The sequence below is a fragment of the Eriocheir sinensis genome, chromosome 37 (assembly GCF_024679095.1).
Source record: "Eriocheir sinensis breed Jianghai 21 chromosome 37, ASM2467909v1, whole genome shotgun sequence".
NCBI classification, from domain to species: Eukaryota; Metazoa; Arthropoda; class Malacostraca; order Decapoda; family Varunidae; genus Eriocheir; species Eriocheir sinensis.
Window position 1 is genome coordinate 12,411,891 of NC_066545.1, and position 17,180 is coordinate 12,429,070.

The 17,180-nt window shown below is 40.1% G+C and overlaps 1 protein-coding gene across 4 annotated transcripts in view; it reads right to left on the reverse strand.

Moving 5' to 3' along the window:
- LOC127008259 (histone H3.v1-like) overlaps window positions 1-17,180 on the reverse strand; it is a 52,104-nt gene that overhangs the window by 10,148 nt on the left and 24,776 nt on the right. For all 4 annotated transcript variants that reach the window (XM_050880028.1, XM_050880032.1, XM_050880031.1 and 1 more), the window contains exons 3-6: window positions 15,069-15,163; window positions 12,644-12,833; window positions 6,506-6,615; window positions 107-373 (exon numbers count right to left, since the gene is read on the reverse strand). In XM_050880028.1, the coding sequence (XP_050735985.1) occupies window positions 107-373; window positions 6,506-6,615; window positions 12,644-12,833; window positions 15,069-15,163 (662 nt within the window). The remainder of the gene's footprint in view (window positions 1-106; window positions 374-6,505; window positions 6,616-12,643; window positions 12,834-15,068; window positions 15,164-17,180) is intronic.

Consider the following 17,180-nt stretch of genomic DNA (forward strand, 5'->3'; position numbering starts at 1 on the left):
TTCTTCACCCATTTCAATATTGTTATCCTTTCAAATCATTATCTTTCTTTCTTTCTTTCATCTCTCTCTCTCTCTCTCTCTCTCTCTCTCTCTCTCTCATACTAACCCTCCGTGACAGCGAATCCCGACGCTGCTCCTCCACCTCCACCTCCTCCTCCTCTTCCTCCTCATCACCTAACTCCTCATCTTCCTCCTCCTCGTCGTCTTCCTCCTCCTCCTCCTCCTCGTCCTCGTCCTCATCGTCCTCCTCGTCGCCCACCTGGTCCTGACACTCACAGGTACACGAGGTCATGTCACAGGGCGGGTCACAGCAGCAGCCACACTCGTAGGTCAGGTCAAGGAGAGACGGGTCACGCTCACCTAGAAGACAGGCCTGGCAGGAGGGAGAGAGAGGTGTGAGTGAAAGGGTGAAGGGGTGACGCGAGGGTGAAGGACAGGGAAGGAAAGGGTGAAGGGGAAAGGGTGAAGGAAGGGAGAAAAAAGAAAATGAAAGGAAGGTAAGGGAAAGGATGAGGGAAAGGGAAAAGAAGAAAGAAGGGAAGAGAAAATGAAGGGAAGGGAAGGGAACTAAGGGAAAGGATGAGTGAAGGGAAAAGAATGAAGAAGGGAAGAGAAAATGAAGGGAAGGGAGGTAAGGGAAAGGATGATGGAAGGGAAAAGAATGAAGAAGGGAAGAGAAAATGAAGGGAAGGGAAGGGAAGTAAGGGAAAGGATGAGGGAAGGGAAAAGAATGAAGAAGGGAAGATAAAATGAAGGGAAGGGAAGGGAAGTAAGGGAAAGGATGAGGGAAGGGAAAAGAAGAAAGAAGGGAAGAGAAAATGAAGGGAAGGGAAGGGAACTAAGGGAAAGGATGAGGGAAGGAGAAAGAAGAAAGGGAAGAGAAAATGAAGGGAAGGGAAGGGAAATAGAAGGAAAGGAGGAGTGAAGGAGAAAGAAGAAAGAAGGGACGAGAAAATGAAGGGAAGGGAAGAGACGAGAGAGAAAAGGCATGAAGAAAAGGGAGATAAGGGAAGGGAGAAAAGATATAATATAAGGGAGAAGGAAATAAGGAAAAATGGGAAGGGAGAGAGAAGAGAATGAGAGAGAATAAAGGTACATTGAGAGAGAGAGAGAGAGAGAGAGAGAGAGAGAGAGAGAGAGAGAGAGAGAGAGAGAGAGAGAGAGAGAGAGAGAGAGAGAGAGAGAGAGAGAGAGAAGTGAAGGGGGTGAAAGGGGAGGATTGTGAACACTTCTCTCTCTCTCTCTCTCTCTCTCTCTCTCTCTCATTTTATCCTCTCTTAATCCATTTTATCTCTCCCCATAACCACCCCCCTCCCTCTTTTCACCTCCCCTCCCCTTCCCTTCTCCCCACCCCCCCGCGAAATGGAGGTGGTGGTGGTGGTGGTGGTGGTGGGGAGATGAAACTTGTCTCTCCCCATATACTGACGGCAGGAAATGGTGTTGTGGCGGTGGTGGTGGCGGTGGTGGTGGTGGTGGTGGTGGTGGTGAAAATATTATGGTGGTCTCAAAAGGCTTAAAAATAAATAATGTGTCTAATAAAAGCGTCTTCGAGAGAGAGAGAGAGAGAGAGAGAGAGAGAGAGAGAGAGAGAGAGAGAGAGAGAGAGAGAGAGAGAGAGAGAGAGAGAGAGAGAGTTACATAAAATAATCATTAACAAGAGTAATAACAATGACAACAAAAACACGATAAGACAAAACAAACAATAAAAAAACAATGACAAAAACAAAAATAAAACATAAATCACACATCAAAACAAAACAAAACAAAAAAACAATAATAAGACAAAATAATAAAAGAATGAAACAAACAAAAAAAATATTGACATGAAATACAGAGAAGGAGGAAAAAATAATAATATATACGAACAAAGAAAAAGAAATATATAAGAAAATGAATATGAAAGTAGCCAACATGATGAAGAGGAGGAGGAGGAGGAGGAGGAGGAAGAGAAGGAGGAAAAGAACAGGAAGGAAGAACAGAAGGAACAAGAGGAAGAGGAAGAGGAAGAGGAGAAAGAGGAGGAGGAGGAGGAGGATTATTGGGGCGTTGTATCATGGCGCCGCAGGAGGAGGAGGAGGAGGAGGAGGAGGAGGAGGAGGTGGATAAAGATAAGTAAAAGGAGGAGAAAGAGAAGGAAAAGAAAGAATAGGAGGAGGATAAGGAAGGAGGAGGACGAGGAGGATAATGATAAGTAAAAGAGAAGGAAGAGAAAGAAGAGGAGGTAGAGGAGAATAAGGAAGGAGGAGGAGAAAGGGGAGAAGGAGGACAATGATGAGGAGGAAGAGGAGGAGGAGGAGAAAGAACAAGAAGGAAGAGAAGAGCGAACATGAGGAATAGGAGGAGGAGGAGGAGAACGAGGAGGGAGAAGAGGAGGAGATGGAAGAAGATAAGGAAGGAGGAGAGGAAGATGAGAAGAAGGAGGAAGAGGAGGAGGAGAAGGAGCAGGAGGAGAGGAAGTAGAGGAGAAGGGGGAGGAGGAGGAGGCGAAAATACATCAGAAAATTGTTGAGTCCCTCGCTCCTACGGCAAAAAAATAATAATGACGAGGAAATAAGGAGAGCTTTATTGGCATTCCGCGGCCTCAGAGAAGAGAAAATAAAGACGACAATATTGGTGGTAAGGATAAGAAGAATAGAAGAGGAGGGGCATGAGTAAAGGAGGAAATAGATAGTGATATGATGATGGTAATGATAATGTTGATAAAGAATAATGATAACGAGGAAATGAAGATAAGGATAAGAAGATTAGGAAGAGGAGAAGGGAGAGAACATGTAAAGAAAAAAAGATTAGGAAGAAGAAAGGAAAACAGGACAAGAAAAACAACAACAAGATAAAGAACGAAGAGAAAAATAAAAGGAAAAACAATAAAGAAAATAAAAGAAAGAAGATTAGGAAGATGAATAGATATAAGAGAAAAAGAAGAAGAAAAGGAGAACAGGAACAAGATAAATAACGAAAAGAGAAATGGAAAAAGAACAACAAAAAAGAAAAGAAAAGAAAGTAAAAAAATATGACACCAATATATTTTCTGGAACCAATCAAGAAAATAATAAAAAAGAGAAAGAAAAAAATAGAAAATAATATAACGTGGAAGAAAAACGGGCAGAGATAAGGGACACGAGGAGGAGGAGGAGGAGGAGGAGGAGGAGGAGGAGGAGAAGAGGAGGAGGAGGAGGAGGAGGAGGAGGAGAAGTAGGAGGAGAAAGAGGAAAAGGAAGAGGAGGAAGACGAAGAGGAAGAGGAAGAGGAGGAGGAGGAGGAGGAGGAAGAGGAAGAGGAGACCATCATGGAGGAGAAAAGAGAGAGAGAGAGAGAGAGAGAGAGAGAGAGAGAGAGAAAAAAAACCAGGAGGAAAAAGGGAGGTAAGAGGCTCAGGAAAATAATGAGATATTGTCCGGGAAGGAAAAAAAAAGGAAAATGTGTCAAGACTCGGATATGGGGAAAAAAAATAATAATGGCAAAAAAATTGGGCCGTGAGGAGGACGATTAACAACAACAACAACAACAACAACAACAACAACTATAATAACAACAAGAATGATAATAATAATAATAATAATAATAATAATAATAATAATAATAATAATAATAATAATAATGCTACGTCATCTATCTATATATACAAAAACACGAAATGAATGGAAAAAAAAAAACGTAATTATATGTATAACGTTCGCTGGAGGAAAACCAAAACAAATAATAATAATAATAATAATAATAATAATAATAATAATAATAATAATAATAATAATAATAATAATAATAATAATAATAATAATAATAATAATAATAATAAAGAAATAAAACTCTTAATCTAGTAATGAATGCTTTAATTAGATACATAGATTGATATTATTTTGTTTTATAGTAATACGAGAAACTTAGGAGCGAAATAAAAAGAAAAAAGAAAAAAAAACTCTTTTCGTTACTCTTGTAAAAATGAGGTTAGTTTAAGTGACCGAAGGATAGATTGATAGATAGACAGATAGATAGATAGATAGATAGACAGATAGATAGATAAACATTTAGAGATATAAGTTGCAATCAATACATTCCCAAAAGGACACAACCGAGCCGTATAAGCATTCCCTGACCCTTCTATTTTCTCTTTTTCTTTTCCCGTCTTTCAGCAAGTATTTTCTTTTTCCCTTTTCTTTACAGCGGAGGAAGAGGCAGCTCAATGACCCTCCCCCTCCCCCCCCCCCACACACAAAAAAAGGAAAAAAGAAATACAAAATCCAGCTTGCTTTGTCGCTGCGCCCGTCCACCTCTGATTGGTAAGAGAAATGATGAAGATAACGTCTAAAAATTAACGACTGGTACACAACGTTCTTATCACAATGTTACCACCAAAATAAAAAAAATAAAGGAAAAAGGAAATAAAAAAACCCAGCCTGCTATGTCGCTGCGTAAGAGAAATGATGAAAAAACGTTTAAAGTATAACAACAACTGGTACAAACGTTCTTATCACAATGTTACCACCACCACCACTACCCCAGGCCTCCCCACGTCTAGTTCTTATTTTTTATCTGTCTGCTTTTGTATTCTTTCATTTATACCTCATTCTTCTGTATCATTCTTCTCCTTTTTCTTCTTTCCTTCGATTTCCTATTTTGTTGTTATCTTATTGTTCCCCTTCCTTAACTATAACCTCAAACACCACTAACTACAGCTACCTCCTCTATTAATACCTCCGCCATTATAACACCCCCTCCTCCTCCTCCTCCACCCCCCTTCACAAGAAAAAAGGAAAAAGGAAACACAAAAACCCAGCCCGCTATGCCGCTGCGCCCATCCACCGCTCTGGGATTAGTTTCATTGAAGGCCGAACGACAACGAATTCCCGCATTGTTGCCAGGAGCGGAAACAACCCTGGACGTCCCTCTTTGACCGCTTGTTCAGCATCGCCAATGACTCTGACTCTCTTCAATCCTCCGTCTCGAAAGTAAAATAAATGATAATAATAAAAATAATCTAGTAATGAATGCTTTAAAATTAGATAGATTAGTAGATTTTTTTATAGTAACTGAAATAGCTCAAGGGTAAAAAAAGTAAAAAATAAAGTAAAAAAAGTCCTCTTATCGCTGCTCATGTAAAAAAGGAGATAGTTTGAATGGCCAAAGGTGATAGATAGATAGATGGACAAATAGATAGATAGATAAAGATAGATAAACAGATATAGAAATGCGTGGCCCAACTTTATCTTTATCTTATATATTGGATGCAGAAAAAAGAAAATTATAAGTAGACAAATAAGTATATATATGAATACTCAAAAGTAATTAATAGATAAATATATAAGTATGTAAATAGATAAAAAGATAAAGTCTCCAAAATTTCTTATCCTTTACAGTTCCAATATATATTTTTTTGCTGCAATATCTCGAGTTTAATAAAAAAGTTGAGGGCGTCGAAATATATGACAAGTATTTCGGATTTTTTCTTCTGCTCCATTTCCGTCCCTCGCTCCTTCTTCCCTTTCCCAAGAATTTTCATCTGAACTTTTTTTTAGTATTTTCGGTTATTTTCTCATTTCACCGCGTACCCCCCAGAGAAGAAGCTGATGAGTGATGACCGTCCCTGATTTTTTTTTCTTACAACAAAGGAGACAGCTCAAGGGGACAAAAAAAGGAAGCAATAATAAAAAAAAGCCCGCTACTCGCTGCTCCTAAAAAGAATCCAAGGAGGTGGCCGAAAGAGGGGTCAATTTCGGGAGGAGAGGATTTGTAAGAGGAAATGATAATGATAACTTCTAAAAAATAACAACTGGTATACAACGTTCTTATCACAATGTTACCACCACCACCTCTACCCCAACCCTTCCCCTTCCATAACTATTACCCCACCACCACTAACTACCACTAGCTACCTCCTCTAACAATACCACCACTACCACTACAAGTACCCACAACAACGAAATCACCTTTCCATAACTATCTTCTGTACCACCACTACTACTACTACTACTACTACTACTACTACTACTACCATACCTGTCTGTCTCCCCTCACCTTCCCATCACACCCCATTATTACCTGACTGACTAATTAGGTGACTCATGCAAATTCCCGCTGACTGACTGACTGACTGACTGACTGACTGACTGACTTTTATTTATTTGTTTACTGATTTGCCATATATTTAATTCATTCATTCAGTCATAGATTAATTAACTTATCAAATAATCAATGTATCAATTAGTGCCCTCACGCTGTCCCTCTCTCTCCCCTTTCTTCCTTCCTTCCTTCCTTTCATTCTTTCATTCTTTCGTTCTCTCTTTTCTCTTTCATTTTCTTTCCTTTTCCTTCTTTCCTTCCTCTTTTCCTTTACTCACTCATTCACTCAGTCACTCACTCACTCAAACTCTCATTCATTCAGTCTGTCTCACTCACTCACTCACACACTCCCTCCCTTCCTCCCTCCCTCTCTCTCTCTCACTCACTCACTCACTTACTCCCTATCACTCCCTCACCCAGTCACTCACACCCTGATTCACTGACTCACCTGTGGCCCCGATATGGCGTGAGTCACCACCACCAAGGACTCACGACTCAGGCTGGGCGGCGATCCCTGAGTCCGCCCCGACGTGACGCTGGATACCTCGCTCTTCACACCTGAGTTACGGTGAGTCACGGGGAAGAAGGGAAAAAGTTACTCCATGAGGCATTTCTACATCACTTAAAACTATTTATTATTATAATTTTAATTTTATCTTAGTGAAAACGCAAAAAAAGTTAGCATTGTGTTTTTATTTCTTTTATTGAGAATGAGTGAGTGAGGGAGGGAGGAAGGGAGTGAGTGAGTGAGTGAGTGAGTGAAGGAAAGGAGGAAGGAAGGAAGAAAAGAAGGAAATAAGGAAGGAAGGAGGAGGAATGTTAGTGAAAAAAACAAACATATGACAGAGGTGAATGAAAGAACTCTCAATATGCTTCCTAATCATTAATAATCAAATAACATATAACTCTAAGCAAAACATCTTCACATTTCAATACTCAGCAATGCATCATGGATAGAAATGGGACCAAAAAAAGGTTATAGATATATAGATGGATAGATAGATAGATGGATAGATAGATAGACAGATATAGATCGAAAGAGAGAGAGAGAGAGAGAGAGAGAGAGAGAGAGAGAGAGAGAGAGAGAGAGAGAGAGAGAGAGAGAGAGAGAGAGAGAGAGAGAGAGAGAGAGAGAGAGAGAGAGAGAGAGAGAGAGAGAGAGAGAGAGAGAGAGAGAGAGAGAGAGAGAGAGAGAGAGAGAGAGAGAGAGAGAGAGAGAGAGAGAGAGAGAGAGAGAGAGAGAGAGAGAGAGAGAGAGAGAGAGAGAGAGAGAGAAAAATAGTCATGTAATACCTAGATCTCGTTTGATTTTAACTTCTCTTTAATTATATCAGTTTTCTTTTTTATCTTTCTTTTTGTTTCTTTGTTTTTGCAAGTTGGAAATTTTATTCACTCATGGTTGTGACTCCTACACCTTCTTTCCTTCCCTCCCTTTCCCTCTTCCTCATTCTTTCTCCTCTCCCCTTCCTCCTCTCTTCTCCTCCCAACTCCACTCCTCTCTTCCCCTTCACCTCTTTCCCCTTCTCCCCTCCCCCTCCCCTTCTCCCTTCTCCTTCCCCTCTCCTCCCCTCATTCCCCTTCACCTCCTTCCCCTCCTCCCATCTCCCTCCCCTTCCCCTCCCCCTCCTTCTCCTTCTTCCCCTCTCCATCTCATTCCCCAACACTGTATAGACCATTCCCACGACTCCCCTTACTCCCTTTCCTTCACCTCCTTCCCCTCCTCCTATACCCCTCCACATCTCTCTTTCCTTCCCTCTCCCCTCCACCTCCTCCCTCTTCCTCTCCTCCACATCTAATTCCCCAACACTGTATAGGCCTTTCCCACGACTCAGGTTAACCCTCCCTCCCCTCCTCCCCTTCCACCTTACCACACACACCCACACACACACACACACACACACACACACACACGTCAGCCCAACGCTACCTACACGATTTCTCGGACACACAAAGCCATTATGAGAGGGAAAAAAACTACAAATTGAAAGGAAGGGAAGAAGATGACGTGATGAAGAAGAAGAGGAGGAGGAGGAGGAAGAAGAAGAGGAAGAAGAGAGAAGAAAAAATAAATTACTGAGTTGGTTTTGTGGATGAGAAGGACACACACACGGGCCCTTAAACACACACACACACACACACACACACACACACACACACACACACACACACAAAGGGAAGGTCATTAAGGGCGACACTCCACTTCTTCCCTACGAGGACGTGACTCCTATCAATGTCTGCAGGCGCCTTGGTGGTGGTGGTGGTGGTGGTGTTGAAAGGGAGAGAGAAGAGAGAGAATATAGTAGAGGGAAGGAAAAAGAAAGGAATAAAGAAATTGAAAGGAGGAGGAATTGATGATGGTGGAGGCCGTGGAAAGGGAAAAAGGGATTGAAAGAGGAAATAGAAGTGGGAAAGAAAAACGAAATAAGGAATAAGGAAATGGAGAGAATGAATGAAAGAGGAAATAGAAGTGGGAAAGAAAAACGAAATAAGGAATAAGGAAATGGAGAAAATGAATGAAAGAGGAAATAGAAGTGGGTAAGGAAAAGAAATAGGGAAAAAGGAAAAGGAGAGAATGTGGAACTAGTGGAGGTGGTGGTGGTGGTGGTGAGGGAGAGAGAAAAAAGGGAGAGAAAAGAGTAAGAAAAAGAGTGAAAGCATGGAATGGAAAGGAGAAACTGGGAGGAGGGGAGGAATAAAGAGAGAGATAGAGAGAGAGGGAAGAAAGAAAGGAGAAAAAAAGAAAGGAATAGCGAAATGAAAAGGAGAAACTGGAGGTGAGGGGAAAGAAAAAGAGAGAGATAGAGAGAGGGGGAGATAGAGAGAGAGAGAGAGAGAAAGAAAGAGAGAGAGAGAGAGAGAGAGAGAGAGAGAGAGAGAGAGAGAGAGAGAGAGAGAGAGAGAGAGAGAGAGAGAGAGAGAGAGAGAGAGAGAGAGAGAGAGAGAGAGAGAGAGAGAGAGAGAGAGAGAGAGAGAGAGAGAGAGAGAGAGAGAGAGAGAGAGAGAGAGAGAGAGAGAGAGAGAGAGAGAGAGAGAGAGAGAGAGAGAGAGAGAGAGAGAGAGAGAGAGAGAGAGAGAGAGAGAGAGAGAGAGAGAGAGAGAGAGAGAGAGAGGAGGAAAAAGAAAGGAACAGCGAAATGAAAAAGAGAAGCTGGCGGTGAGGGGAAAGAAAAAGAGAGAGATAGAGAGAGGGAAAAAAGAGAGAGGCGAAGGAAAATAAAAGAAATAATAAAAGAAATGATGAAGAAAAGTGCCATAGGAGAGAAGAGTGTTGTGGGGTGGAAATATCACCCCCTTCTCTCTCTCTCTTTATCTTCCCCTTCTCTTTCCTTCCTCTCTCCTTTCCCTCCTCCACTTCTGCTCCTCTTTCTCTTAATTTTCCATACTCTCTCTCCTCTTCTTCTCCTTCCCTCTCCCTTCTCTCTTTCTCTCTCTCTCTCTCTGTTACTCTCTCTCTCTCTCTCTCTTCTTTTCCTCCCCTCTCCAATCTCTCTTCCCTTCCCTTGAAATAAATAGATAAATTAAATGGAAGGAAGTTTGGGAGAGAGAAACGAAGGAAAGAGAGAAAATGAGGTAAGAGAGAAAAAGGAATAATGGAGAGAAAAAAGAAGAAGGGGTGATAGGCAAAAAATAAATAAATAAAGTTGGGGCCATGCTAACAACAGGGGATTGAAAAGAGGGAGCGTGGGAAGGAATAGAAAAAAATAAATATATATAGAAGGGGAGGGAAACGATGTGGGAGAAAAAATATTGAAGGGGAAAGAAAGAAAATGAAACGAGAAAATGATCAAAAAGAGAAAAAAAATATTAAAGGTGAAAGAAAAAAATGACACGATAAAATAATGAAAAAACTGAAAGGGAAAAGGAAAAAATGACACTAGAAAAATAATGAAAAAAGGGAAAAAAGGAAAAAATAAACGAGGAGGAAAAAATGGCACTAGAAAAATAATGAAAAAATGACAAGAAAGGAGGAAGAAAAAATGACACGAGAAAAGGATGAAAATGTGAAAAAACTGAAAAAGAAAAGAGAAAGAAAATATGACACTAGAAAATAATGAGAAAGTGAACAGAAGAAAAAATAAAATAATATGAGAAAGAAAAAATGAAACGAGAAAATAATGAAAAAAATGAAAATGAAAAAAATAAAAGAAAGAAAAAATGGCATTTACGAGAAAAAAAATGAGGAAAAAAAAAAAGATCAACATAAGAACCAAAAAAAGAAGAGCAATAAACGAAGTGCATGAGAAAAAAAAAGAAAAAAAAGAAAAAATGAAAAGAAAACGAAGTGAAAAATTAAGAAAAAGTAAAGCAAAGTTTAGCATAAGAAAAAAAAGAAAACACAGGGAAAAGAGACCATGAAAATATAATGGGAAAAGATAAAAAAATACATTAGAAAAAGTAGAAAATGAAGAAAATTTAAGAAAAGAAAGAAGCCATAAATATGTAAGAGGAAAAATAAAGAAAATGGAAGAGAAAAAAAGAAAAGAGAAAAAGAGAGGGAAAAAACAGTTCAGTAAGAGAGAGAGAGAAAAAAAAAACTCCTCCTCTTATCTGATCTAAGAGGAACAACGCACCTGGAGCATTCAAGAGGAACACCTGAGAGCTAAGAGACGATCAAGAGGAGGAGGAAGAGGAGGAGGCGGAGGAGGAGGAGGAGGAGGAAGAGGAGGAGGATTATATTAACCTTGAGGAAACTAAATAAAACACAGAAGAATGAGAGAAAATAAAGAAAATACAAAAGGGAATGAAAATAAGAAAGAAAGAAAAGGAGAGGGAGAAAACGGTAAGACATTAAATGGTGATAAAAAAAGGCAATGAAAAGATAGTAAAGAAAAACAGAAGAAAAAAAATAGATAAAGAAGAAAAAAAGGGAAAAAAAGCTAAAATAAGATACAAGTAAATGAAAGAAAACAAGGAAAACAAACGAAAAAAGAAAGATAAGGAAATAAAGAAAAGAAAGAAGAAAGAAAATGGTGAAATAAACCACAGGAAAGTAAAGAGAAGAAAAATAGAAGAAAAGGGAATAATAAAAAAGTAAGAAAGCAGAGGAGAGGAAGAAAATGATGAAACAAGACTAAACGAACCATAAATAAAAGAAAGAGGAAGAAGAAGAGGAAGAGGACAAGGAGGAAAAAGGGGAAGAGGAGGATAATAAAAAAGTGAGAAGGAAGAAAACAAGACACTCCAGCAAACGAAGAGGAAGAGGAGGAGGAGGAGGAGAAAAAAGAGGAAGAGGGAGATAATAAAGAGAGAGAGAGAAAGGAAGAAAAACAAAACACTCCAGCACACGAAGAGGAAGAGGAGGAGGAGAAAAAAGAGGAAGAGGGAGATAATAAAGAGAGAAAAAAAAAGAAAACACTCCAGCACACGAAGAGGAAGAGGAGGAGGAGGAGAAAAAAGAGGAAGAGGGAGATAATAAAGAGAGAGAGAAAGGAAGAAAAACAAAACACTCCAGCACACGAAGAGGAAGAGGAAAAAAAAAGAGGAAAAAAAAGAGGAAACTTGATACTAACAATAATTCTTGCTTGGAGACGAAGGTAGCAAGAGGAAGAGGAGGAGGAGGAAGAAGACGAGAAGGTGGAGGAGGAGGAAGAAGGAGGAGGCGTAACGAGAAGAGAGTGAGAGGGAACAAGAGTAGCGAAAACAATTAGGAAACAAGAGGAAAGAAGAGGAAGGAGAGGACAAAAACAAGAGGACACTTATATATAACTTAAATATAGTTATTGTGCATCAACGTGTGAAAGAGAAAGAGGAAGAGAAAAGGTGAGATGGAAAGGGACGAGAAAAAGGAAATAATGAAAATGGAGAACAAAAAGGAAGAAAAGAAAGGAAATAACAACCACAGAAAAGACGAAGACAAATGAGGAGAAGAAAAGAACACAAACAAGACACTCAAAAATAATAGCAAAAAAAATGATGGTGGCAGAAAAAGAGGAAAAGGAAGAAAAAGAAGAGAATACCAGAAAAATGAAAAAAAGGTATAAACATCAGGACAACAAAAGCTGGATAAGCGAAAACGGAAGAGGGAAGGAAAAGAAACAGAACGCAAACAGGAGGAAACACAAACAGAACAGAACGTAAACAGAACAGAACGTAAACAGGAGGAAACACAAACAGAACAGAACGTAAACAGGACAGAACACAAACAGGAGGAAACACAAACAGAACAGAACGTAAACAGGACAGAACGCAAACAGGAGGAAACACAAACAGAACAGAACGTAAACAGAACACAAAGCAGACACAAAACAACAAAACACTAAAGTTATCTGTGTGTTCGCTTGTGACGGTGACAAGGAAAGAGGAAAATGGAAAAAAAAGAAAAAATATGAAAGAAAAAAAACCCAAATGAGGCAAGGAAAGAAAACAACAACACAAAGAACAACACCGCAACACCTACTATGGTTTTGAGTGATGCTGGTGGCGGAAGAAAAGAAGGGAGAACGAGAACGAGAATATAAGACGAATGGAAGGAAAAGTTGGAAAGTTTCGTTTAGTCGGCGCAACATCTGTGGTCGTATGCCGGAGAGAGACAGGAGGGGAAGGACTTATAGGAGATAACAACACACACAAACACCATAACACTCACTATAGTTCTTATGTGTGGGTCTGTGGTGGTGGCAGACGGCGTAGAGCAGGAGGGAGAGCAGCAGAAGGAGTAACAGCGACGCCCCCGTGATGGAACCAACCAGGACGGGCAGCTGCTCCTCCGACACGCGCCAGGGACCCACCCCCACGCCGCGCCCAGACACCGCCGCCGTGCCCCGCGTGGTGTTGGGCTGAAGGGGAGGGAAGAGAATGGGTGAAGAAAAGGAGAAAACTTGCACTTGCAGACGAAACGAAAGCAAAAGAGAAAAAAAGATGAAAAAAAAAAAAAAGGAAGAAAAGGCTAATCACGGGAAATGAAAGGGTTGAAAAGATGAGGAAAATAAAAAAGAAGAAAAAAAGCCTAACGGGGGAGAATATAAGGGTATTTCAAAGGTAAAAAGGTTGGTAAAAAGGAAGAAAGAAAACGGAAGAAAACAGCTAAGGAGAAACTTGCATGGTAAACGAGAGCAAAAGAAGAGGTTGAAAAGATGAGGAAAATAGAAAAAGGAAGAAAAAGCCTAATAACGGGGAGAATATAAGGGTGTTTCAAAGGGGTAAAAAGGTTGGTTTAAAGGAAGAAGGAGAACGGAAGAAAACAGCTAAGGAGAAACTTGCATGGTAAACGAAAGCAAATGAAGAGGTTGAAAAGATAAGAAAAATAGAAAAAGGAAGAAAAAGCCTAATAACGGGGAGAATAAGGGTGTCTCAAGGAGGTAAAAAGTTAGAAAGAAAGAAATTAAGCTGAAAATAAATAGGAAAATCATAATAAGTCGGTAAATAGAAAGATATAAGGGTAAAAATGGGGAGGAAAATGACGTCAAGTGGAGAAAAAAAAAGAAAATTCACTTATTACAGGAAGGAAAGGGAGGTAAAAAAAGTTAGATAATATAAAGTTGAAAAGGGGAAGATGAAATGTGTGAAAATGTTGTCAAGTGGAAAAAAAAGAAAGAAAATTCACTCGCTACAAAATGAAATGGGTGGTTAAAAAAAGTTAGATAATATTAAGTTGAAAAGGGGAAGATGAAATGGGTGTTAAATCAGTTGAATGGAAGACAGGTTGAAAATGAGAAAAAGGTTTGAAGAGGGGTGAAAAGGAGCGATAAAAAGTCTCATAGGGGAAGGAAAGGAAAGGGTGTTCAATTGGCGACAAGTTGAAAAGGGAAAGATGAAATGGGTGTTAAATCAGTTGAATGGAAGACAGGTTGAAAATGAGAAAAAGGGTTGTAAAGGGGTGAAATGGAGCGATAAAAAGGTCCACAGGGGAAGGAAGGGAAAGGGTGTTCAATTGGCGACAAGTTGAAAAGGGAAAGATGAAATGGGTGTTAAATCAGTTGAATGGAAGACAGGTTGAAAATGAGAAAAAGGGTTGAAGAGGGGTGCAAAGGAGCGATAAAAAGTCTCATAGGGGAAGGAAGGGAAAGGGTGTTAAATTGGCGAAAAGGTGAAAAGGGTGCGGGATAGGGTGAGAAACAGACAGACAAATAGACAGACAGACAGACAGACAGAGGAGCGAGGGGATAGTTGAAGCCTTCTCTTGATTAATTCGAGTGCTTTCCCCTCCCCCCACCTCTCTCTCTCTCTCTCTCTCGTACCCAGGTAATTATATTTAATGACAGAGCGGCTCAATGGCCTTATCAAGATAGGTAGGACGGTTATTATTGTCATTATTTTTATTATTGTTATTATTATTATCATTATTATTGTTGTTTTTGTTTTTGTTTTTGTTGTTGTTGTTGTTGTTGTTGATGGTGTTGCTTTTTCGGATGTTGTTACTGTCTACACACACACACACACACACACACACACACACACACACACACACACACACACAATGAATATGGAAAAAGGTCACTGTAGAGAGAGAGTAGAGGGAAAAGGCTAATGTCACCCCTCCTACCCCTCCCCCCATACTCTCTCTCTCTCTCTCTCAGGTAGTAATCATAACAACACCTGCTATTAACATTATTGCTGTAGGTGCTAATGTTAGTGTGTGTGTGTGTGTGTGTGTGTGTGTGTGTGTGTGTGTGTGTGTGTGTAATTATTAGTATTACCGTCCCAACTACTACTACTACTACTACTACTACTACCACTACTACTACTATTACTACTACTACTACTACGACCCATCCACATCTCATCTATAGGCAATTTTGTCTTTTTTTTATCCTTTTTCCTTTATTTTTTTTTGTCTTATCCTCCACCCCACCACCACCACCACCAACAACAACAACAACAACAGCATCCTAAATTGGCCTCTCTTTCAGCCACTCTTTCCTAATTTCTTTTATAGGGGCAGAGTGCTAACAGGGCTTTATTTTCTTTGTTTTTTTGTTTGTTTTCTCCCTTGAGCTGCTAACATCACAACAACAACAACAACAACAACAACAACAACAACAACAACAACAGCCACACCTTCACCTGCTTACCTGTAGCTTGATGAGGATGGTGACGGACTGCTGGAACACCTTCGTCTGATACCTCGTCTGCTGAGTGGGCGGCAGCAGGAAGCGAACCTCATTGTCTGGGGGGCGGAGAGAGAGAGAGAGAGATGGGTTAGTGATGGTGATGGAAGGTGATGGGGGTGGTGGTGGTGATGGAAGGTGGTGGTGGTGGTGGTAGGGGATGGTGTAAGTAGGGTGGTGGTGGTGGTGGTGGTGAGGTGATAATGGTGTAGAAGATGGGGTCGAGAGGGAGGAAGGAGAGGTTAACTAGAAAGATAATGAGGAGAAGAGGAGTAGTAGGCAGGAGAGAAGGAGTTGGAGGAGGAAAAAAAAGATGTTGTTGATGGCCAGGATATGATAATGATGCTAAAGATGATGACAATAATAATAATGATAACGATAATAGTAAACAAATAATAACAATAGCAATAATTCTAGCAGGAAGTAGTAGTAGTAGTGGTAGTAGTAGTAGTAACAGTAGTAGTAGTAGTAGTAGTAGTAGTAGTAGTAGTAGTAACAGTAGTAGTAGTAGTAGTAGTAGTAGTAGTAGTAGTAGGCACAGTAGCAGCATCAGCATCATTGGAAAAGGGTAAAGTAATGGAGTTATCTGATCCAATACGGGCGCCCATGTGATGCGTCCCAGTCAGTTCATATTTCAGTTTGTCGGTGGAATGTTCAATCTGTTTAACAAACATGCAAATGTTACGGCTGTACATAGTGCTGGGTGAATATGCCGGAATATAGCACACACACACACACACACACACACACACACACACACACACACAGCTCCGGTAGCTCAATCAGCTAAAGCGCCGCGCTGCAAGGCTTCACGGCCAAACAGGCGGCAGTTCGAGCCCTGCTCAGGCCGGATTCTTTCCGTTGACTAGGAGTGGTTAGTGTTCCCCCTTGAGCAAGGGTGATGGGGTGTGTGAGGTGTGAGGTCCTGGCAGTACCCAGAGATTGACTAATGAGGGTACCTGCTGGCGAAAGCGAGTCCAACTTGTGATCAGGCCGTGGTGAATTACACACACACACACACACACACACACACACACTGACGCGTGAGATAAATTGAGTTTTCAATTTTGCAACCCCCTGTCGCCTCTCTCTCTCTCTCTCACACACACACACACACACACACACACACACACACCACATAAATTTCAACGCTTTCAACACACACGCAATACTCAACCTTCAACAACAACATAACACAACACAACACAAAACACACACACACACACACACACACACACACACACACACACACGCACACGCAGACACGCAACACACGGCAGCATCAACACAACATTCCCGCCAGGTGAGAAACATCCGGGCCGGCACACTAACACCTTTAATTAAGTTACGATCAGCTCATTAAGTTACCTGGCGAGGCGGAGGCTGGTGATGCAGTTGTGGTCGTAATGATGATGATGATGATGATGATGATGATGATAACAACAATAAAAGAATAAGAATAAGAGTAATAAAAATAAGAATAATAAGGATAAGAAGAGGAAGAAGAAAATTAAGAAGTAAAAGAACAAGAAGATGAAGAAGAACAAAAACAAGATCATGAACAAAAGAACAAAAAAAGGAGTAACTAGAATAAAAATGAGAATTGAAATGAAAATGAGAATAGGAATAGGAATGAGAAAAGGAACCTTAATAATTGATACAAAATCCAGTCATTCTTTCTTGGCATTTTCTATTTCTGTTCCTTCGTGTGAGAAGCGTCTTGTGAACTTTAAAAATCCGTTATTTGCCCTTTAACGTAAAAAAAGAAGAAAAAAAAGAGAAAAAGATAAATTCCATGAAAAGAAATAACAATAAGCAGAGACAATCAAACACACACACACACACACACACACACACACACACACACACACACACACAAAGCAAAAGAAAATAACAATAAATTACAGTAAAAAAACAAAACAAAAAATAACAAAAAAATAATAACGAAGGCCAACTCATGTGTCCTAAAAACAAAAACAAAAACAAAAGACAGTAACAAAAATAAATAAGAGAAAAAAATAACAACAAAAAATAAAGAAAATCCACTCTCGTATCACAAACTAAAAAACAACAACA